Source organism: Oncorhynchus nerka, linkage group LG10 (genome assembly GCF_034236695.1).
Source record: "Oncorhynchus nerka isolate Pitt River linkage group LG10, Oner_Uvic_2.0, whole genome shotgun sequence".
In the NCBI taxonomy this organism is placed as follows: Eukaryota; Metazoa; Chordata; class Actinopteri; order Salmoniformes; family Salmonidae; genus Oncorhynchus; species Oncorhynchus nerka.
Window position 1 is genome coordinate 33,784,279 of NC_088405.1, and position 22,444 is coordinate 33,806,722.

Here is a 22,444-nt window from a genome sequence, read left to right on the forward strand (position 1 = left end):
TGTATGACTCAAATTAGCTACAGTATAATATATTCTTGGCTTTACACACATACGAATCACTGTACCATTCAAAGCCATTGTGTAGTCTATGTCTCTGAATTTGAAATGTATGAATGGAGCGAGTTTTTTTTCTCATTTTGAACTGCATGCAAAATCAATTGTCTATTGCAGACTTTATTCTGCAATCATTGTTTAATCATATTCTTGAACAGAATATGGCAATTTGTATGTTACATTTTTTAATTAAATGATTCATGCTTTTGTATTTGATAAATATTTGGCTCTTCTAATCCATTAGTTCCCTTGTTTAACATATTAGATGAGACAAAACCATGTCCACAAAAGAAAATCATAGCAGCTGTATCCCAATTTTTAACAAGGTATTTTCTCATCTCAACCTATTTATTTAACTAGGCAAGTCAAGTCAGTTAAGAAACACTTCTTATTTACGGCATAGGAACAGTGGGTTAACTTCCTTGATCAGGGGTAGAACAACAGATTCGTATCTTGTCAGCTCGGCGGATTCGAGCTAGCAACCTTTCGGTTACTAGTCCAATGCACTAACTAACCACTAGGTTACCTGCCGCCCGATCCTATAGGAGCACTGATCGGTGGATTGATTAGGTTATACCATACTTCTTTCACACAACATTTTTTTTGTGTGCTAAATGATCCAAGGAAAGGGAGAGACTGAGATTAACCCATGAAAAATCTGTTTTTGTATTTATTATTATTATTATTTTTACAAATTGTTCGGTTCTTTCAACCTGTGCATGTGACAAATGGCCATGTCAACCAAAATACACTTTATCACACATGTATACACTTTTTGAGGAGAATGATAGACCCGTGAACTTTCCCACATACATTGATAACTATCCCTCCATGATGTTATTATCTCACGTTCTGCATCTAGAAGACATTATGATGAAAGCACTTACACAGGGATTTACCGGTGGTGGTAGTTTGTGTTGTGATGGCTACTCGGCTGCATCTGATTGACCCACACCCTGTACTTTAGCTCGCCCTGGTGACCATACGTAGTTACTACAAGTTAGATTTTGTCGCAAGATGATGACTTTTAATACGTCATTAAAGCTTGCCAAAACACCAGAACATTTGGTAAATTACTGTTTAACCATCTTTCTGAACGAGTGAGTGTATCTAACGGCAATCAACATGTCTCTACTAAGCGTCTGCGCTTCTGCATCGAAACGTCTTGTGACCCAAGGGTTATTCGTGGAATCTGCTTTTACAGGTGCGTGTATTAACTCGAAGAAGAGTGTTGCCTCTCAAGGCTTAGTGTGCACATGATGGCTATAGTTACCGTTAGCAAGGTAAACAACATAAAATCAACGTTTATTTGTCACGTGCAGGTGTAAACAGTACAGTGAAATGCTTTCTTGCAAGCTGTTCCTCAACAATGCAGTAAATACTACAGACGATAAATAAGGAAAGTACACATGAGAATGAAAGAAATCAACTCAGGGATACTTGTGACAGTTGAGGTAAAGCTCAAGGATGAGCGGGAGGTAGGTTGATGTTCCTATCCCTAAAACATGTAAACAATGGAGCAAATGGGCATTCCGTTGCATTTTCAGGTGGGGCATAAGCTAGCCCAATGATGGACGAAAGGAGCCTAACGTTACCCCTTTATATTCCTAGGACCTTACATTTTCTGTTTAGAAGCGAATTGGCTTAGACAGCCAAATACCCCATCTAAACGGGAATCGATTCTCAATTGCGGTATGGTTCGTTTTGGCTCGTGAGCACCACTTTCAAAACTACTGCCTGAAATTATACAATAGTTTAAGAGTGCATCTTTTTTATTTTTTTATTAAATTTTTTTGAATACTGCCAAACCTAAACACGGATAGAGAAACTCAACACATACTTTCTGAACGAATTCAACCACACTGTAAACATTCAGTATGATCCTCAAATGGTTCTCAAACAAGTACAGCTCAGCAAAGATGCCACAGTCTCTACACTAGTCCACCTGAACAGATCTAAGTACTTTTATACACTTCACATGTTCTCCACTAATTAGGGTAGTGGGACATTCAGAGAGGATTTGAACACGATCATGTCGATGTACCACTGTTCAGTTTCCCGCTTCCCACAAGCACATTAATCCCCCAATTATGCCTTGTTAAATCAAACTGTGTCTGGTAGTATTATGATGTACCCTGGATTGTCCATTTGTTTAAATTAGTTATTGTTGTTGTGTTATTTTTGCAAATAAATACATAACTAAAAAAGGGTACCCTGGGAAACAGAGACCAAAACTATGGATTCTACATGGTCACATATACATAATTTGTTTACAAATTACCAAGATATTGATACCCTTCTCAAGCCACCAATCATTTTGTGTTTATATGTCAAAATGTCAACACATAATCATCTAGGTTAGGTATGAAGTTGTTCGTTTTTCAATGTAATTTCAGCAAGCAATGACACCCACCAACTCAGATTGTTCTGAGATTGTTTCTGTGAATAGAAACAGATACGATTGGCATTCTTGAAACATTATTTTGTTGAACTTTAATTTTATCTTGGAGAAATTAAGCTAATTGATTGCACCCAAATGGTCTATTTTCATTTTATAGGATTGAGATAATATTCAATAAATGTAGTACCCAACATCTTATTTGGACCATTTATTTATTGAACGTCTGAATCCTATCAATTAAAATGGCCAACTTGAGTGTCATCAATTAGTTTATTTTCTCACAGATCAGATTATATGTCAACAAAATAAGGTTTCAGGAATACTAATCATATCTGTTACTGTTACCCCTTCTGAAAAAACCTACACTCGATCCCTCCGATGTCAACAACTACAGACCAGTATCCCTTCTTTCTTTTCTCTCCAAAACTCTTGAACGTGCCGTCCTTGGCCAGCTCTCCCGCTATCTCTCTCAGAATGACCTTCTTGATCCAAATCAGTCTGGTTTCAAGACTAGTCATTCAACTGAGACTGCTCTTCTCTGTATCACGGAGGCCCTCCGCACTGCTAAAGCTAACTCTCTCTCCTCTGCTCTCATCCTTCTAGACCTATCGGCTGCCTTCGATACTGTGAACCATCAGATCCTCCTCTCCACCCTCTCCGAGTTGGGCATCTCCGGCGCGGCCCACGCTTGGATTGCGTCCTACCTGACAGGTCGCTCCTACCAGGTGGCGTGGCGAGAATCTGTCTCCTCACCACGCGCTCTCACCACTGGCGTCCCCCAGGGCTCTGTTCTAGGCCCTCTCCTATTCTCGCTATACACCAAGTCACTTGGCTCTGTCATAACCTCACATGGTCTCTCCTATCATTGCTATGCAGACGACACACAATTAATCTTCTCCTTTCCCCCTTCTGATGACCAGGTGGCGAATCGCATCTCTGCATGTCTGGCAGACATATCAGTGTGGATGACGGATCACCACCTCAAGCTGAACCTCGGCAAGACGGAGCTGCTCTTCCTCCCGGGAAGGACTGCCCGTTCCATGATCTCGCCATCACGGTTGACAACTCCATTGTGTCCTCCTCCCAGAGCGCTAAGAACCTTGGCGTGATCCTGGACAACACCCTGTCGTTCTCAACTAACATCATGGCGGTGGCCCGTTCTTGTAGGTTCATGCTCTACAACATCCGCAGAGTACGACCCTGCCTCACACAGGAAGCAGCGCAGGTCCTAATCCAGGCACTTGTCATCTCCCGTCTGGATTACTGCAACTCGCTGTTGGCTGGGCTCCCTGCCTGTGCCATTAAACCCCTACAACTCATCCAGAACGCCGCAGCCCGTCTGGTGTTCAACCTTCCCAAGTTCTCTCACGTCACCCCGCTCCTCCGCTCTCTCCACTGGCTTCCAGTTGAAGCTCGCATCCGCTACAAGACCATGGTGCTTGCCTACGGAGCTGTGAGGGGAACGGCACCTCAGTACCTCCAGGCTCTGATCAGGCCCTACACCCAAACAAGGGCACTGCGTTCATCCACCTCTGGCCTGCTCGCCTCCCTACCACTGAGGAAGTACAGTTCCCGCGCAGCCCAGTCAAAACTGTTCGCTGCTCTGGCCCCCAATGGTGGAACAAACTCCCTCACGACGCCAGGACAGCGGAGTCAATCACCACCTTCCGGAGACACCTGAAACCCCACCTCTTTCAGGAATACCTAGGATAGGATAAAGTAATCCTTCTCCCCCTTAAAAGATTTAGATGCACTATTGTAAAGTGGCTGTTCCACTGGATGTCTTAAGGTGAACGCACCAATTTGTAAGTCGCTCTGGATAAGAGCGTCTGCTAAATGACTTAAATGTAAATGTAAATGTACATAAACGATTTCAGAACAATCTGACATGGTGGGTGTCAATCCTTTTTTCTTGTGCATTTTGAGGTGGAATGACCTAATGCATCAGATGTGATGTGACTCTCTTGTGTAAAGGATACTTACGGACAGCCAGTGGAGCAGTGAAGGACAAGGAGCCACTGCGCAAGGCCAAAACCCCCCAGGGCCGCTTTGACATGAATGATGAGAAGACCAAGGATCCCCTTGAAAGTAGGACAAACTATTTTCACTATGTTGAAGTCGGAAGTTTACATACACCTTAGCCAAATACATTTAAACTCAGTTTTTCACAATTCCTGACATTTAATCCTAGTAAAAATTCCCTGTCTAGTTCAGTTAGGATCACCATTTTATTTTAAGAATGTGAAATGTCAGAATAATAGTAGAGAATAATTTATTTCAGCTTTTAGTTCTTTCATCACATTCCCAGTGGGTCAGAAGTTTACATACACTCAATTAGTATTTGATAGGATTGCCTTTAAATTGTTTAACTTGGGTCAAATGTTTCGGGTAGCCTTCCACAAGCTTCCCACAATAAGTTGGGTGAATTTTGGCCCATTCCTCCTGACAGAGCTGGTGTAACTGAGTCAGATTTGTAGGCCTCCTTGCTGGCACACGCTTTTTCAATTCTGCCCATAAATGTTCTATAGGATTGAGGTCAGGGCTTTGTGATGGCCACTCCAATACCTTGACTTTGTTGTCCTTAAGCCATTTTGCCACAACTTTGGAAGTATGCTTGGGGTCATTGTCCATTTGGAAGACCCATTTGCGACCAAGCTTTAACATCTTGACTGATGTCTTGAGATGTTGCTTCAATATATCCACCTAATTTTCCTACCTCATGATGCCATCTATTTTGTGAAGTGCACCAGTCCCTCCTGCAGCAAAGCACCCCCACAACATGATGCTGCCACCCCCCTGCTTCATGGTTGAGATGGTGTTCTTCGGCTTGCAAGGCTCCCCCTTTTTCCTCCAAACATAACGATGGTCATTATGGCCAAACCGTTCTATTCTTGTTTCATCAGATCAGAAGACATTTCTCCAAAAAGTATGACCTTTGTCCCCATGTGCAGTTGCAAACTGTAGTCTGGCTTTTTTATGGCAGTTTTGGAGCAGTGGCTTCTTCCTTGCTGAGCTGCCTTTCAGGTTATGTCGATATAGGACTCATTTTACTGTGGATATAGATACTTTTGTACCTGTTTCCTCTAGCATCTTCACAAGGTCATTTGCTGTTGTTCTGGGATTGATTTGTACTTTTCGGACCAAAGTACGTTCATCTCTAGGAGACAACGCGCCTCCTTCCTCAGCGGTATGACGGCTGCGTGGTCCCATGTTGTTTATACTTGCACACTATTGTTTGTACAGATGAACGTGGTACCTTCAGCCGTTTGGAAATTGCTTCCAAGGATGAACCAGACTTGTGGAGGTCTACAATTTTCTTTCTGAGGTCTTGGCTGATTTCTTTTGATTTTCCCATGATGTCAAGCAAAGAGGCACTGAGTTTGAAGGTAGGCCTTGAAATACATCCACAGGTACACCTCCAACTGACTCAAATGACATCAATTAGCCTATCAGAAGCTTCTAAAGCCATTACATAATTTCCTGGAATTTTCCAAGCTGTTTAAAGGTACAGTCAACTTAGTGTATGTAAACGTCTGACCCACTGGAATTGTGATACAGTGAAATAATCTGTCTGTAAACAATTGTTGGAAAAATTACTTGTCATGCACAAAGTAGATGTCCTAAACGACTTGCCAAAACTATAGTTTGTTAACAAGAAATTTGCGGAGTGGTTGAAAAAGAAGTTTTAATGACTCCACCATAAGTGTATGTAAACATCTGACTTCAACTGTACCTTATAGGATGCGCCATTGCCTTTCACACTGTAATTATTCCCCATTGATTTTCCAGAGTTCCCTGATGATGTGAACCCAGCCACAAAGGAGCAGGGGGGGCCCCGGGGCCTAGAGCCCACACGCTACGGGGACTGGGAGAGGAAGGGCCGCTGTGTCGACTTCTAGTTTCCATACCTGGTATATTACACATGCGATGTGGACATACCTTAGCTATAAATGATGTATCTATATCTATGGACTGTCGTGCAAGAGACCAGGAATGGTCCACCATACGGAATCAGACTTAATTATTTCCCCCTGAACGACACAATCTGATGACTGTTCAACAGACTCCATGTGTATGAATTTGAAAAACAGTCTCTCTTTATATTGTGTTCCTATGTTGAAATGTATGATGATGACGTTGTGAATGCTTGTCATGGTTATTGCTTCCTGTACAGAAATTAGAATTTTGTGAATAAAATGAAACATTTCTGGAAAATACCGTGGCATGTTTTCAGTTTTTGGTGTACGCTCATGATGTTAAAGAGATATCTACAATGCCTGATGCCTCTCTGATCGTCAGTATTCCTACATTAGCCCATGTCTCGTCACTCCACTACCTTTATCATACCTGGCTCTCGGTTGTTTATCGATTTTATTCTATATGTACTGTACAGAACCACTCCTGCTCACCAACACTCAACAGGCAGAAACCTAACCGGCTCTTCTACGTCTTGTTGTCTGGGACGTCCTGTAACATCCACTGAACCAAAATATAAACGCAACATGTAAAGAGTTCGTTTCATGAGCTGAAATAAAAGATGCCAGAAATGTTCCATATGCACAAAAAGCTTATTTCTCTCATTTTGTGGACTAATTTGTTTACATCCCTGTTAGTGAGCATTTTTCCTTTGCCAAGATAATCCATCCACCTGACAGGTGTGGCATATCAAAAAGCTCATTAAACAGCATGATCATTACACAGCTGCACCTTGTGCTGGGGACAATAAAAGGCCACTCTAAAATGTGCAGTTTTGTCACACAACACAATGCTGTGCAATTAGCATGATGACTTCAGGAATGTTCACCAGAGCTGTTGCCAGAGAATTGAATGTTCATTTCTCTATCGTAAGTCGCCTCCAAGGTCATTTTTGAACATTTGGCAGTATGTCCAACAAGCCTCACAACCGCAGACCAATGACCAATTATGGAGTTGTATGGCGACCAATTTGCTGATGTCAACGTTGTGAACAGAGCGCCCCATTGGTGGACATTTTATCAATGGCTATTTGAATGTACAGTGATGCCGTGACTGAGATCCTGAGGCCCACTGTCGTGCCATTCATCTGCCACCATCATCTCACGTTCCAGTATGGTAATGCACGGCCACATGTCGCAAGGATAATTCCTAGAAGCTGAAAATGTCCCAGTTCTTGGCCTGCATACTCACCAGACATGTCACCCATTGAGCATGTTTGGAATGCTCTGGATCTATGTGTACACAGCGTGTTCCAGTTCCCAATATCCAGCAACTTTTCACAGCCATTGAAGAGGAGTGGGACAACATTCCACAGGCCACAATCAACAGCCTGATCAACTCTATGTGAAGGAGATGTGTCGCGCTGCATGAGGCAAATGGTGGTCACACCAGATACTGACTGGTTTTCTGATCCAAGCCCCTACCTTTTGTTAAGGTATCTGTGACCAACAGATGCATATCTGTTTTCCCAGTTAGGACCTAAGGAATGTATTTAAATTGTTGGTATTTTATTAGGATCCCCATTAGCTGTTGCAAAAGCAGCAGCTACTCTCCCTGGGGTCCACACAAAACATGAAACATGACATAATACAGAACATCTCAAAGATACAACTACTTCACACGTAGCCTACATATCAATACATACACAAACTATCTAGGTCAAATAGGGGAGAGGCGTTGTGCTGTGATGTGTTGCTTTATCTGTTTTTTGAAAGCAAGTTTACTGTTCATTTGAGCAATATGAGATGGAACGAAGTTCCATGTAATAATGGCTCAATGTAATACTGTCCACTTTCTTGAATTTGTTCTGGATTTGGGGACTGTGAAAAGACCCCTCGGCATGTCTGGTGGGGTAAGTATGTGTGGAATGGGTGGCGGACGCCTCACAAGTCCTCAACTGGCAGCTTCATTAAATAGTACCCGCAAAACACCAGTCTCAACGTCAACAGTGAAGAGGCGACTCCGGGATGCTGGCCTTCTAGGCAGAGTTCCTCTGTCCAGTGTCTGTGTTCTTTTGCCCATCTTAATCTTTTCTTTTTATTTGCCAGTCTGAGATATGGCTTTTTCTTTGCAACAGCATCTTCACTGTTGACGTTGAGACCGGTGTTTTGCGGGTACTATTTAATTAAGCTGCCAGTTGAGGACTTGTGAGATGTCTGTTTCTCAAACTAGACACTCTAATTTACTTGTCCTCTTACTCAGTTGTGCACCGGAGTCTCCCACTCCTCTTTCTATTCTGGTTAGAGCCCGTTTGCTCTGTTCTGTGAGGGGAGTAGTACACAGCGTTGTACGAGATCTTCAATTTCTTGGTAATTTCTCGCATGGAATAGCCTTCATTTCTCAGAACAAGAATAGACTGACGAGTTTCAGAAGAAAGTTATTTGTTTCTGGCCATTTTGAGCCTGTAATCGAACCCACAAATGCTGATGCTCCAGATACTCAACTCGTCTTTTGTGTGACTTTTACACCTTTTTCTCCCCAATTTCATGTTATCCAATTGTTTTTTAGTAGCTACTATCTTGTCTCATCGCTACAACTCCCGTACGGGCTCGGGAGAGACGAAGGTTGAAAGTCATGCGTCCTCCGATACACAACCCAACCAAGCCGCACTGCTTCTTAACACAGCACAATCCAACCCGGAAGCCAGCCGCACCAATGTGTCGGAGGAAACACTGTGCACCTGGCAACCTTGGTTAGCGCGCACTGCGCCCAGCCCGCCACGAGTCGCTAGTGCGACAAGGATTTCCCTACCGGCCAAACCCTCCCTAACCCGGGCAACGCTAGGCCAATTGTGCATTGCCCCACGGACCTCCCGGTCGCGGCCGGTTACGACAGAGCCTGGGCGCGAACCCAGAGTCTCTGGTGGCGCAGCTGGCGCTGCAGTAAGTTTTATTGCTTCTTTAATCAGAACAATAGTTTTCAGCTGTGCTAACATAATTGCAAAACATTTTTTAAATGATCAATTAGCTTTTTAAAATGATAAACACAACGTGCCATTGCAACACAGGAGTGATGATTGTTGATAATGGGCCTCTGTACGCCTACGTAGATATTCCATAAAAAATCTGCCGTTTCCAGCTATTGTTAGTCATTTAAAACATTAACAATGTCTACACTGTATTTCTGATAAATTTGATGTTATTTTAATGGAAAAAAATGGCTTTTCTTTTAAAAACAAGGACATTTCTAAGTGTCTCCAAACTTTTGAATGGTAGTGTATATGTTTTCACCATGACAGTTTACAGGTTACACCAAGTAATTTAGTCTCAACTTGTTCAACAGCCACACCATTCATTACCAGATTCAACTGAGGTCTAGAACTTAGGCAATGATTTGTACCAAATACAATGCTCTTAGTTTTAGAGATGTTCAGGACCAGTTTAATACTGTCCACCCATTCCAAAACAGACTGCAACTAATTGTTAAGGGTTTCAGTGACTTCATTAGATGTGGTTGCTGATGCGTATATGGTTGAATCATCAGCATACACGGACACACATGCTTTGTTTAATGCCAGTGTCAGGTCATTGGTAAAAATAGAAAAGCTAAGAGAGCTGCCCTGCGGTACACCACACATTCGACATTATTAAAGAAACACTGTTGAGTTCTATTAGATAGCTCTGAATCCACGATATGGCAAAGGTTGAAAAGCCATAGCACAAGTTTTTTTCTGCACTGAAGGCTGCACTGAAATCTAACAGCTCCCACAATCTTCTTATTATCAATTTCTTTCAACCAATCATCAGTCATGTGTGTCAGCGCAGTACATGTTGAGTGCCCTTCTCTATAAACATGCTGAAAGTTTGTTAATTTGTTTACAGAGAAATAGCATTGTATTTGGTCAAACACTATTTTTTCCAACAGTTTGCTGTTAGAACCAGTAAATGCAGCTTCACCACTTTTAGGTAGCGGAATTACTATGGCTTCCCTCCAGGCCTGAGGACAAAGACTTTCCTCTAGGCTCAGATTAAATATATGACAAATAGGATAGAGTCAGCTACCATCCTCAGTAGCTTTCCATCTAAATTGTCAATTCCAGGTTTGTCATAATTGACCGATAACAATAATTGTTCACCTCTCCCACACTAACTTTACAAAATTCTAACTTGCAATGCTTTTCTTTCATTATTAGTTTTTTTTATGCATGAATACGATGGCTCACTGTTTGTTGTTGGCATTTCCCACCTAAGTTTGCCCACTATGCCACTGAAGTAATCATGAAAATGATTGGCAACATCAAATGGTTTTGTGATGAATAAGCCTGATCTGATTTGATGAAAAGATGGAGTTGAATTTGTCCTTCTGCCCATAATTTAATTTAAAGTAGTCACGTTTTTTTTTTCGATCACTCTTATATCATTGATTGATCTTTGATCTTGGATTCATAATACAGTTTATTTTTGTTGAGTTTAGTCACATAATTTCTCAATTTGCAGTAAGTAAGCCAGTCAGATGTGCAGCCAGACTTATTAGCCACTCCCTTTGCCCCATCTCTTTTAACCATACAGTTTTTCCTCAATCCATGGAGCCTTAACAGTCAGTTTCACAACAAGTGCATGTTTATCAATTATTGGAAGAAGCAATGTCATAAATTCATCAAGTGCTGCGTCTGGATGCTCCTTATTAATCACATCAGACACACACATTTTTTTTACATCACCCACATAAGAGTCACAGCAACATCTTTTGTATGGTCTCTTATACACTATTTTAGGCCGAGCTTTTGGATCTTTGGCTTTCCTGTATATAGCCATAATATTGTGATCACTGCATCCAATGGGATACAGCTTTAGATCAAAGTTCTACAGTATCAGTAAAAATGTGATCCATACATGTGGATACTCTTGTTCCTGTAGCATTTTGTTTTATATACCTTTATTTAACTAGGCAAGTCAGTTAAGAACCAATTCTTATTTTCAATGACGGCCTAGGAACAGTGGGTTAACTGCCTTTTTCCGGGGCAGAACGACAGAGTTTTACCTTGTCAGCTCGGGGATTCAATTGGGCAAACTTTCGGCTACTAGTCCAACACTCTAACCACTAGGGTACCTGCTGCCCCTGTAGTGTTTGTAAACACCCTGGTAGGTTGATTAATAACCTGAACCAAATTACAGGCACTGGTTACAGTGAGTAGTTTCCTCTTGAGCAGACAACATGATGAAAACCAGTCAATATTCAAGTCCCCAAGAAAGTATACCACTCTGTTTACATCACATACACTATCAAGCATTTCACACATTATTTAGATACTGACTGTTAGCACCAAAAGAAAAGGCTTTAGATGTGCCAAGTGAACCTACAACCACAACACATCAATAACACTTGACATAAGATCTTCTCTAAGCATTAAAAGGGATATGGCTCTGATAATATACAGCAGCACCTCACCCATAAGCATTGCTGTCTCTTCTATAGATGTTATATCCTTGTATTGCTACTGCTGTATAATCAAATGAATGATCTAAGTGAGTCTCAGAAATGGCTAATATATGAATGTTATCTGATGTTAGCAAGTTGTTGATTTAATGAACCTTCTTTTTAAGGCTACATATATTAATATGGGCTATGTTCAGCCCTTTCCTGGGTAGCTTATCAGAGATAGACATAATGTGGAAAATAGCCAACATAGACATTGAAAAAAATATACATTCAGCAGTCCATTAATCAATTGGTGTGTGTAAGTGTGTGTGTGTGTGTGCTGCAGTGTTGAAGCTACGAACCCATAGGCTTAGCTTTCTCATCCCTTCCAGGCTTCTGGTAGGGTGGACAATGAGCCTGTCATAGCAGATGTAAGCAATGTCCTGACTGATTTCCTTATATGAACTGTAACGCAGTAAAATCTTTGAAATTGTTGCGTTTATGTTTTTGTTCAGTATTGATGCAGTGGACCCATCTGTTGCGATGGTCTGATACGTTGTGGCTGTATTGACGATTCTTTCAAACAAACGGAGATAACATGAGTGTTCTAATACCAGCACACAAATATTACATTATTCAATCCGTATTGAGTCCAGTTGTGATATTAAATTATGAAATATTGTGATCAATGTGAAAACGAATGCGTTGAATAATAAAAATGAAGGAACTACAGTAATTGTTACAGATGTGGCCCCACTAGGGGGTAGTGTTAGCTACGGTCTGAAACTGTGCAGTAGCCTCTTCCGTTTGCCACGCCTGTTTACAATTGAACTATTTCCTTTGCCGAGGTATCTTTGTTACAAGAAGGGATGTGGTGAAACAAATGTTACCGTAAGGATGCGCCCATTGCAACACGTTTAGTTGGAATACATTCATCGAACAGACGCGTGCGCTAAAGAAATAAGGTAGGTTCTGTTTGAGCCTCTCGTGGAGTGAATGCTTTTGTTAATAAATGGCTAGGGCTGCTAATGTCATTTTAGGACTGGTTGAGGAGAGCAATTAGCTATTTGAAAACCAGTAACCTCTCGGTACACACTGTAGAGTAAAACTATAGCTTACATTGAGAATTATTTTGAATGTGATGTCACGGGTTTCTCTGGAGGTATATAGCTAGTGTAGCCTAGCCAGCCTCTAGTGGGCGCTAGATCGCACTAGCGGCTGCCTAGGATAAACTAGTGCCTTTGTCTTACAGAATGTTGCCTTTGTGGATAGTTCATTTCAAATTTAGAACGTATACCTCTAGTCAGTGGCCTAGACTACTAGAGTGATAGTTTGCTAAGCATTCTACTTGCCTTATTACTCAAACTGAATTCTTACGCAGTGTTATGTCCGCTACATCAGTCTGAGACTGCCGTCAATGAAGGAGCGGTGTTGTACAAAACAAAGTCGTCAGCAATTGGGCCGTCTCTAACCAATCAGCGTATCAAAACGGTTGACGAATTTTCAAAACGCTGCTTTGTACCAGCGGCTTCTGGGACTAATCAAAACCGCTAGAATGTGTTAGCGTTCTAGAAATCATTGGGGAGGGACTCAAATCCAGACTCATTGTGGAGAATAAATGTGGCGTTTGACCAGAGCGATGAGTTTGGGTAGCCAGCCAAGCATTCTACCCACAAGGACTCATAATCTTGGGCTGGACAAGGCCTACATGTTACCATATGTTCAAGGGAAGACCAGGGCAGCTTGGCTCAAATTTTTGAAGCCTATGTATAAATACCCTGACTATTGGAAAATCATTGAGCAACACATTCAAACACACAGGTGCAGAGAGCTGCCCTGGGCTTGATGAATTCACAGATCTAAAGTGTCCAAGGTTATCCAGTAAAATACATCAAATTATATCACCAAATACATCTTACTAGGCTGATTCTATAATACATCTATACAAGGGAACGAGTCTTGTTCCCAGAAAAGTCAGGTAAGCAAGCTACAGGAAGACTCATTGGCTCTTGAAAACATTATCAGTAATTCAATGTGTAGCTATGCCATGTGTGAGTTAAGGCAAACATGTTGTTGCTAGGCCAGTATCCACAACTGTTCTTCCTCAATGAGAGTAACAAAGAGGCACAGCGGGCTAAAATAATTTGATCAGTGGCAGCTTCAAGAGAGAGGTAAGAAATTAACTTAGATTAAATTGCTAAGTGTATTTTTCGTTGTATTCAAACACAGTAAGAGCTTTTTTCTGCATTTATATCATAGTATAGGTATAAAGGTAACTAAGAAGGAAATGGGGCAGACTGGGTGTTCTATGTCAGTCTTTGTTCTGTAGTTAAGCTTTGATTGACACTACCCTCATGATCAGCGTTCTAGAGAGCCACTCTAGTCGTTTGCCATGGGTTATTTCCATGAGCACCATCGTGAAGTTTATAGGAGCATGTCAAATGAAAGCTTAGTCTATATTTAGGAGAAATGAAGGCATAGATACATTTTTCAACAATTTTCCGTCTTATTTTTTTTTTTGCATAAGTAATGGCTTTGATTTCTGGTTAAACAGATGGAATATGTGTCTTAGATGTTTTCTAACATAAAAAACATTAGAATTACATCAAAACACCATGTGAAGTAAAGACCCCTGCCATCTAATATCAACATTTTCTTATTTAGTTTTGGGGAAATGTTTTGCTGTATAAGTTTTAAGAAACATTGCCTTGTGTCTTGAAATTCCGTTACCAAAAACCCACATCTTTAAGATATTATTTAATTTATCACCCTTGTGAGGGAGGATAATGTAAAGGTAGACCTATCAATTAGTAAGTGTTTTTACTGGTTTACATTTTTGTATATGAATTATTAAGTGATTAAAACACGTAATTCTGTTACCAAATCGGTAACAGAATTACTGCAATTGAATTGGCTACAATACAAAATCACAGTAGTCACAAACCACAGTTTGGTCACTTGCTACTGTCATCCCTACCAATGGCATACTGTTATGTTATGCTCATACAGGTTTTCTTTCTTGTCTAGCTTTGACCACCAGAAGATAAAACAGTCTAGACAATCCCTCCCCCTCTTGCTGCCTCTCTCTTCTACGGCCTTTTCTCATTTGGGCAAAAGTCTGTCCTTTCCTCCGTGACCTGGAAACCGATAAGTGATCATGGAGTGTGTCCATTTGTTAGTAGGCAAACGGAAGACTGTCCTCCCCTCCTTGATTAACCTCCTTTGTCGAGGAAGAACAAGTGTGTCCTACCTCAGAAGAGTTTGATATCTGCCACACACCGTTTGAATCAGATGTTGTATTGCCGGAGGAGATAAATGTGTGCAATCTTCTACTTCTCCTTTTTATCTATACAATTCTTGCATGAATCACTTTACACTTATTTTGGGATCCACCCCTGTAAACGCCATTTGCCAGATGGCACGCTAGGGGAGAAAGTATTCTCATTTCATAAAAGTGCATTTTTTTCTACGTTCACTCTCCGCGCCGCCTCTGCTTGATTACCTTTGACCTTTTTTAAAAGGAGATGAGAGAGGACGCGGGAGTTGAGCAAATCTAATTGAGAAAAGCCCTCTCTCTCCATTTTAATATGACCTCTTCTGGCTGTTAATGACACCCATGAGCCCCCTCTTTCCATGTACTGTAACCAGCATCCTCACCCACTGAGCACCGACAGACACTGGATGTCCATGGATGTTGGAATTTGTTCAGTCTGCCCCGGCCTTGATTTTCTACGTCCACGGATGTTGGAATTTGGCCCCAAAATAAACGACCATTATTGGTGACTGGACCAACTCTGAACCAGTTGTAGATGTCTGTTTCACAAGTTTGGACAACACCGTACAGTAAATAAAAGTTGAGTAGAGTATATTGTACTGTACTCTACTGCCCCGTACTGTACCGCACTCTACTGTGATGTCCAAACTTGTGAAACATAGATGTCTATGATTGGTTCAGATTAGGTCCGGACCAACCAAATTTGGTTTGGGCTCATTAGAATAATGGCCAGTGTGTAGAATAATACCCCAAAATGTAAAGGATGAGATTGTGTACCTATTCGTAATACATCACCATGAAGAGAATTACATTCATATCCATAATTATGCATTTCTGTGTAGTACAGATCAGGGACCCATGATGTAATTCCGTTACCGTAATTGTGTTACCGGGTGTGAAGCCACTTCGCTTACTGTAGTTCAATAACCAAAATATACATAGATTTATTTTTACTCAAGATGTCATGTCATAGCTGACACCCCATTTAAATGTTTTAAATCTTAAATCGAAGCAGATATTTAAGAGTTTTTGGAAAACGTGGTTGCATAAAAAAACAGAGGGAGATTTTACCTTGATTCTGTTACAATACTTTGCATCTGCACAGTTCTTCCATTTAAATGGGTTTTTGTCAAATGTTCAGTGGAAATTGTTTTAAAAGTAGTTCTTGTGCATAGAGTTCTCTACGGTTTAACCTTTTGAAAACCATGGTTTTTGTTTGGTATACATTTTGAAGTGAAAAATCGGAGTCGGCGTAATTCTGTCACTGGATTTTCCCCATGGCAACAAGACGTACTCAAACCGGCAGGGAGGATGCTAGAGGGAGCGCAACACCCCAGAGACACACAGAGCATTAGCTGTCTGTTTTTACAATTGTATTTACAATTTTTTTTCCCAGGATGGAATCTCACTATCATTAAATATAATCGAGCTTTGTGAGAGCTATTCAAACATCGTGACGAATACAGATAATATGATGCTTTTACATTTGCAAGTTCAGCATGACTTGACTGGCGGCTGTAGCTGGATGCTACATGTTTGTTTATATGGCTGGTCTGTCTGGTTGTAGCTATGCTACTATAAGGTACACAATGGGCAGTGTTCTTCCTCTTATCTGTGCTGCCATCCCTGACCACACAACAGATCATGGTACCAGTAGTACAGCCCAAGTGTCTTTGGTTTATATCACAACAACTGTTTAAAGACCGAAATATATATATTTTTTGCTGTCAATTTCAGAGGTCGCTTGGACACATGACACATCTCTGGCCCTCTACCCATAACCATGGCACTGGGAGTTGACAGGGCCTTCCCAGCATCCATCTCTCCGATGGAGTCCAAGGGCTGCAGTGGGCAATGGAAGACCCGGATTCCAGAGATTACCCGGGCGGGGTCAACCACAACGAAGCATGACAAAGACTGGGAGAGGGGGACAGGGGATAGGGACCGGGGTGGTCCCAGAAAGAGTGTTTCCATGGCACCCACCTCCAGGTATATGAGTGACAGGAGGCAGTACTCTATGAGGAAACCGCTGGTCACCACCACAGAGCAGCAGACCTCCATCCTAAAGAAATCCTACCTACACGAGCACCCAGAAAAGGTGAGAGATGACTGCTACTATTGTATGACTTATGACAAGTATGGAAACATGTTTGATTTAGATTCCCTTTGACTGCACTTTTTTTTTTATAATAAAAAATAATAATACTATTACTTTACAAATAACAACAATGAACACCACGTTGAATGTTAGCTCTACCTAATGTCCTATTCCTTCCCTATTCTTTCACCATAGGAGCGACAGGGGGATGGTAGCCGTAATGAAGCACACCATCATGGCGAGTTTGACTTCCAGACCCGATGGGCTGAACAGAAGTTCCCAGACAACTTCAACCCCTCTCAGGCCAACATCTCAACCTGCTCAGCCTCCAGAGAGGACTTTAGCACCTCCCTAGGGGTGTCAGACCTCATGACCGGTCTGTCACATGAAGAACCCACCTTCAGCTCATCGTATCTTGGCAGCAGGCCTGGCCGACGCAGCCTCTCCAGCCCACCCCTGGAGGTCCGTACTTTCTCTACTCCACTCAACTCCAAGTGGACCTCCACTCTGCTATCCCCCCTCTCGCCCTCCTACACCCCCCCGTCGCGCCCGTCCAGACAGAGATGGACAGAGCTGAAATTGGATGCAGGTGAAGTTTGTCAATCACATGGAGGAGGAAGGGAAATGAATCTAAATGTAGGCCCTTCAGTGGGCTACTCCAAGGGCAACTCCAACCCTGTGCTCCACACCATGTCCCCCCACCAGGCCAACTACTGGGCCTGCGCCATTCCCAGCTCCCTGCCCCCCTCCCCAGACCGACGCTCTTTGAGCTGGAACCCTGATAAGGAGTACCAAGCCCTCCTGGACTACACCTACCCTCTGAGGCCAGGTAGGGTGGTCGGTGGGTGGGATACCTCCGACGCAGGGGGTGGACCTCTCATCCAGACAGACCCAAACCTCCAGGACTCAGGAATAGACCTGGACCGCCTATGCAGCTCTACCAGCCCGTCAGCTTTGGACTTTTCCCTGACTGGCACGGCAGGGGTGGGGACGGCAAGGGAAAGGCGGATGCCGGGTATAGGTCAGAGGTCATCTGAGCTGCGTGGGCTCTCACACCCCAAGTCCTCAGATGGTCGCCTCTCCAGTAGCCCCTTATCCTCTGCGGACCCTATTGGTCTATCCGTGGAGAGTCTGGACTGTAGTGGAGGTGGTGGTGGTCTGGATCCTTTGCATCGTATCGAGGAAGGTCGCTACTGCCATCACGGCATCTCCTCTTCCACCACGTTCATCCGCACAACGAGTATCCTTCCCCAGCCAGGGTGCCTCAGAGGGGGGGCTTGGGATGAGGAGTTCTGGTCTCTCCCGGAGCAGTTGGAGGAGCTCCGGGGTTTGTCCCGGCAGGTCAGGGAGGTGACGGCCCAACTCAGTCAGCCTGTCACAGCCAGCTGGGAGTCCCTGGAGAGGGGGACCACCTCCGTCCAGTCCTCCATGAACCTGGCTGAAAAACAGGAGGCAGAGGAGGAGAGAAAAGAACGGGAGCAGAATGAAAAGGAAGAAAGGGAGGGTGATGAGAAGCAGAAAGAGGTGTCCATTTCTGAAGCGCTTCAATACTTTAATAAAGGTATGTGTTGGTGCCAGCATTTCAGTAGGCTTTTTAAAAAATGTATAGTATTTTATTGTATTTGTAATATTTCTCAACTTAGCATGTGTTTGACTTCAAACACTTTTTTTTAGTCTCTAAAGTGGTCCATAGTGGGGAATCCTCCCAGGCAGCCAGAAACTCTGGTTCTAGGATGGAGGGTGGGGTAGCAGGCAGGGGAGTGAGCAGGGCCAGTCTCAGAGAGGTGGAGGCCATGGTGGACCAGCTGAGTGGACTAACCCTGCCTGAGTTCCAGAGGGGGAGTCAGGGGGAGCAGGGGCCCAGGGAGTCCCTCATGCAGCACATCCAGGTAAGGACAGAGAGCTAAAATAATCGCTTTATTATGTGAAATATAATGACGAGGGTGTGCCTCTGCCACCAATATGCAAAAAAATGCAGTATGATACAGTACCTTCCAACACAATGGAATACAATACACGTTACACAATCAATGCAATGTGTTGATAATGGTATAATTAAACAATAAGGCTAAGGGATGTTCTTAAGCACAACGCAACACAGTGCCTGGATACAGCCCTTAGCCGTGGTATATTGGCCATATACCACAAACCCCTGAGGTGCCATATTGCTATTGTAAACTGGTTACCAATGTAATTTAGAGCAGTAAAAATAAATGTTTTGTCATACCTGTGGTATACGGTCTGATATACAACAGCTGTCAGCCAATCAGTATTCAGGGCTTGAACCACCCAGTGCATAATGCATAATACATGTACAGTACACAGGTCTCACCTCTATTCAATCCAAATCCACAAACAAACGGTTGTGGTGCAGTTTGATATTAACCTGTTTACCCATCAGACCTTCTGTTCTAACCTGGAGGAGCTCATCCAATGGCTGTACACTGTGGTGGAGAGGATGGAGGTGCTGGCTCCGCCCTCTGTGGACATCGAGAGTGTCAAGTCGTCCCTGGCGGATTATAAGGTCCGTAGTTTACACACAAAGATCCTGTAAATCAATTTTACATGTTATTCTGTGGGTGTACAATACACGTCCTTGCTCAAAAGTGATAACTCTTGGCGTAGTATCTTGGGAGAAGGGAAGTGGCTTATAATTAATCAACCCCCTCTGTCCCCTTCTTTTTTCTGTCTTTCAATCTCTATATGCCTATGTCTCCCCACTCCCTCTGTTTTTCCCTTTGTCTTTTTCACCCTCATCACTCGCTCGTTCCCCTGCCTCTCCCTCCATAGAGGTTTCAGAGAGAAGTAAATGCCCACCAGCCTCTGACCACCTCTGTTCTGCAGACTGGAGAGCTTCTCTTGGGTTGTATGACCTCCACTTCTCCCGGTGAGCTTTCCATCACTGACTAGTTTCTCTTTGCCTGCAGCTATTTCATTGGTACCTACTGTATCTCAGGTGTCACCCACCCTGACTATTAGGACCGATAAATGAGGCTTCCTTCACACAGCAATGACCCCGATCTCAACTCAAGAGGATCAGCCTGTCAGACCAGACTCCTTCATAGTAAAGGTTGTGGAAGTGTTAAAATTACTTTTTTTGTTTTTACTGAAAGACGACGATGAGGCCAATACGCCACACTACTCTATTTCCTTTTGTGAATTCTGAAATATGCTTGTGCTCCTTTACTAAAGGAAGAGTCAAATGAGTTGCGTGACACAGCAACATCTGAGACTGTTGAAGTGGGCGTTGCCTGTTTTTTTTTTTTAGGGATTCAAATGACATTACATGATTAGCTTACATGTTTGTGTGAAGGCTACCTTGATCAAAGGGTAACAGTGTCCGCTAACAGGGGCGAGCTTGTCTTGGTTTCAGGTCTCATACGTGTCAGTTCAACAGCTAACACTGGCATACTGTAGATGTGTGGCAGTCACTAAAGCGTTCCATTTCTTTTTTCTCTTCCTCTTCCTCTCCATTTTTCTTCTCTATACTACTCTCTTCCCAGTTCTGAAAGAGACCCTCGGTCTTATTGAGAGGCAGTCCAGGGCGTTGGAGACTCACTCAGAGCACCTCTTCTCCTCTATCCTCTCGGCCATGGACAGCCTGACCCAGCCCAGGGAGACCGGCGCTGGGGACACCGATAGCGTGAAGATCCAGGGGACAGCTTAGTGAAGGCTCCATGCAAGATATGGATAGTATGTTTCTGTGGTTACATAGAGATCGGGCTATGACTACTATACATCACCGTCTCGGGCTATCGGTTGTATTATTTATCAGAAGTAATTATCCTTTTCAGTGAAGAAGAATGAGAGCAGATTGGTGGAGGAGGCTTGATGAGGTGCAGGAGCTTCTTCACTAACATTCCTTAAAGGAAATAACCTCGACGTGTTGAAAAGAGAACCACTTGACTGTTTCATTATTGTCTTAAGTGCTTTTTAAATGTTTGCATAATGTGTGCTGAAGAAGCAAAGTATTATTTGCCTTGTGATATATGCTCAAGCAGATGTTTAATCATTTATTTGAGTTACACACTTATTAATAATGACCCATTGCACTCCTCTTGCAACTCTGTTACATGCATGACATTATTATTTTTACCTATTTTGATATCCCTCTGTGGCATCTAAGTGTCTTCACTAAAGGTGCTGTGAATTTCGTACACTGGGTAGAGCACTGCAATATTTTCCAGCAAGTTTTTTTTTTTCAGGGCGAACTCAACCAGTTGATTATGGCCTCAGATTGTATCATCACCTGTCTCTGGTACATAATGTTGAGCCTTCTTCCTGGATTGACAGAAGGGAAGGTCTGCATTTGTGCAGTGTTGATGTTGTATATGTCGATTGGTAATATAGGATGGTGAACCATTGTGCCCTTACAGTTGTATTTGAAATCATATCATTGATCAGATGGCAGCTATATGCAAGATATGGCCACTGTGATAATCACCAGCCAGAGACAACAGCACAGTTTGGAGGTCCCATGTTTTTAGGAGTTTGATACTTTTCGTATGCATGGAAAACCTGGATGAAAAGTGCCTCAATTCAATCATATCAAGCATTCGCGGGCAATAGTCGGCACCCGCGCGTACCTGATGTTTTGGCGGCGTCAAATTGGTGAGCAGCTGCTCTTGATTGTCACAAAGCCACACCCTTCACGTTAAGATGTTCAGAATGAGAAAGTAGGTTATATGGAAATAATTATGCTCAAATTGAAAATCATTCAACTAAATAATGAGGATTTAATTTCAAATTAAAATGTAAACAAGGCTGCATGGGATTTCTCTTAATGAGACTCGGTGCAGCCAAGGGCAATGTCCACTTTAGGTATAATGCCAGGAGCCGCTTGTGGGTTTGACAGCTCTAACGCAGTTCCACCTTCACTGCCAAAACGACCACTTTGCGGATGTCGGCTAAAGCGGATCTGATTGAATAGAGCGCTCAGACATAACTACAGCCTTTTTTAATGTGCAGGATGTTTTTAACTGTCTTTGTTACTGTAGTAATCAATTGGGAATGTTAACTTTTAAACACCATTGAAAACTTTGTTCATCAGACTGTTATCCTCGTTCACAAAATGAACCTGGTGAAAACTACACATTGTTCCTTCTGATTAAACAAACCTTTTATCTGGCTGCTTCATTGAACGTATAATCAGTTTGTGTAGAGCTCCGGTATAATAATTATCAAATTTGTGCTGCCTAATGAGTTGTTGCTCTTAAAGCTGAGTAATCTGAAATGGGCTGTCTACAGGCCCCAGATTCATGAAACAGTATTTCCTCAACTATGG

General features: G+C 42.7%; 2 protein-coding genes across 5 annotated transcripts; both read left to right on the plus strand.

The window, feature by feature from the left end:
- Nucleotides 1-1,085: 1,085 nt before the first annotated feature.
- On the plus strand, nucleotides 1,086-6,670 carry sdhaf4 (succinate dehydrogenase complex assembly factor 4). Its single transcript, XM_029671942.2, has 3 exons — nucleotides 1,086-1,258; nucleotides 4,430-4,543; nucleotides 6,245-6,670. Exons 1-3 carry the CDS (start codon nucleotides 1,180-1,182, stop codon nucleotides 6,352-6,354), a joined length of 303 nt encoding a protein of 100 aa, XP_029527802.1. The 5' UTR covers nucleotides 1,086-1,179; the 3' UTR covers nucleotides 6,355-6,670.
- Nucleotides 6,671-12,593: 5,923 nt separating this feature from the next.
- On the plus strand, nucleotides 12,594-22,296 carry LOC115135192 (centrosomal protein of 68 kDa-like). Of its 4 annotated transcripts, XM_029669613.2 has the most exons (8): nucleotides 12,595-12,753; nucleotides 16,800-17,160; nucleotides 17,356-18,721; nucleotides 18,835-19,049; nucleotides 19,562-19,684; nucleotides 19,951-20,047; nucleotides 20,664-20,853; nucleotides 20,955-22,296. In XM_029669613.2, the coding sequence occupies exons 2-7, from the start codon at nucleotides 16,846-16,848 to the stop codon at nucleotides 20,825-20,827; spliced, it is 2,280 nt and encodes a 759-aa protein (XP_029525473.1). In that variant the 5' UTR covers nucleotides 12,595-12,753; nucleotides 16,800-16,845; the 3' UTR covers nucleotides 20,828-20,853; nucleotides 20,955-22,296. The 4 variants fall into 4 exon arrangements, 3 of the variants coding, with proteins under 3 accessions (XP_029525473.1, XP_029525471.1, XP_029525472.1); XR_010464831.1 differs by lacking the exon at nucleotides 20,955-22,296 and having other exon boundaries at nucleotides 12,594-12,753; nucleotides 19,951-20,230; nucleotides 20,664-20,751; XM_029669611.2 differs by having other exon boundaries at nucleotides 20,664-22,296.
- The last annotated feature ends 148 nt before the right edge of the window (nucleotides 22,297-22,444 follow it).

Excerpts from the sequence above, each read along its gene's own strand:
- LOC115135192 (XM_029669611.2), top strand. The coding sequence starts at position 16,846 with ATGGCACTGGGAGTTGACAGGGCCTTCCCAGCATCCATCTCTCCGATG. Across the intron at positions 19,050-19,561 it reads CCCTCATGCAGCACATCCAG|ACCTTCTGTTCTAACCTGGA; the intron begins GTAAGGACAGAG and ends TTTACCCATCAG. Across the intron at positions 19,685-19,950 it reads CGTCCCTGGCGGATTATAAG|AGGTTTCAGAGAGAAGTAAA; the intron begins GTCCGTAGTTTA and ends CTCCCTCCATAG.
- sdhaf4 (XM_029671942.2), top strand. The coding sequence starts at position 1,180 with ATGTCTCTACTAAGCGTCTGCGCTTCTGCATCGAAACGTCTTGTGACC. Across the intron at positions 1,259-4,429 it reads CGTGGAATCTGCTTTTACAG|GATACTTACGGACAGCCAGT; the intron begins GTGCGTGTATTA and ends TCTTGTGTAAAG. Across the intron at positions 4,544-6,244 it reads GACCAAGGATCCCCTTGAAA|AGTTCCCTGATGATGTGAAC; the intron begins GTAGGACAAACT and ends TTGATTTTCCAG.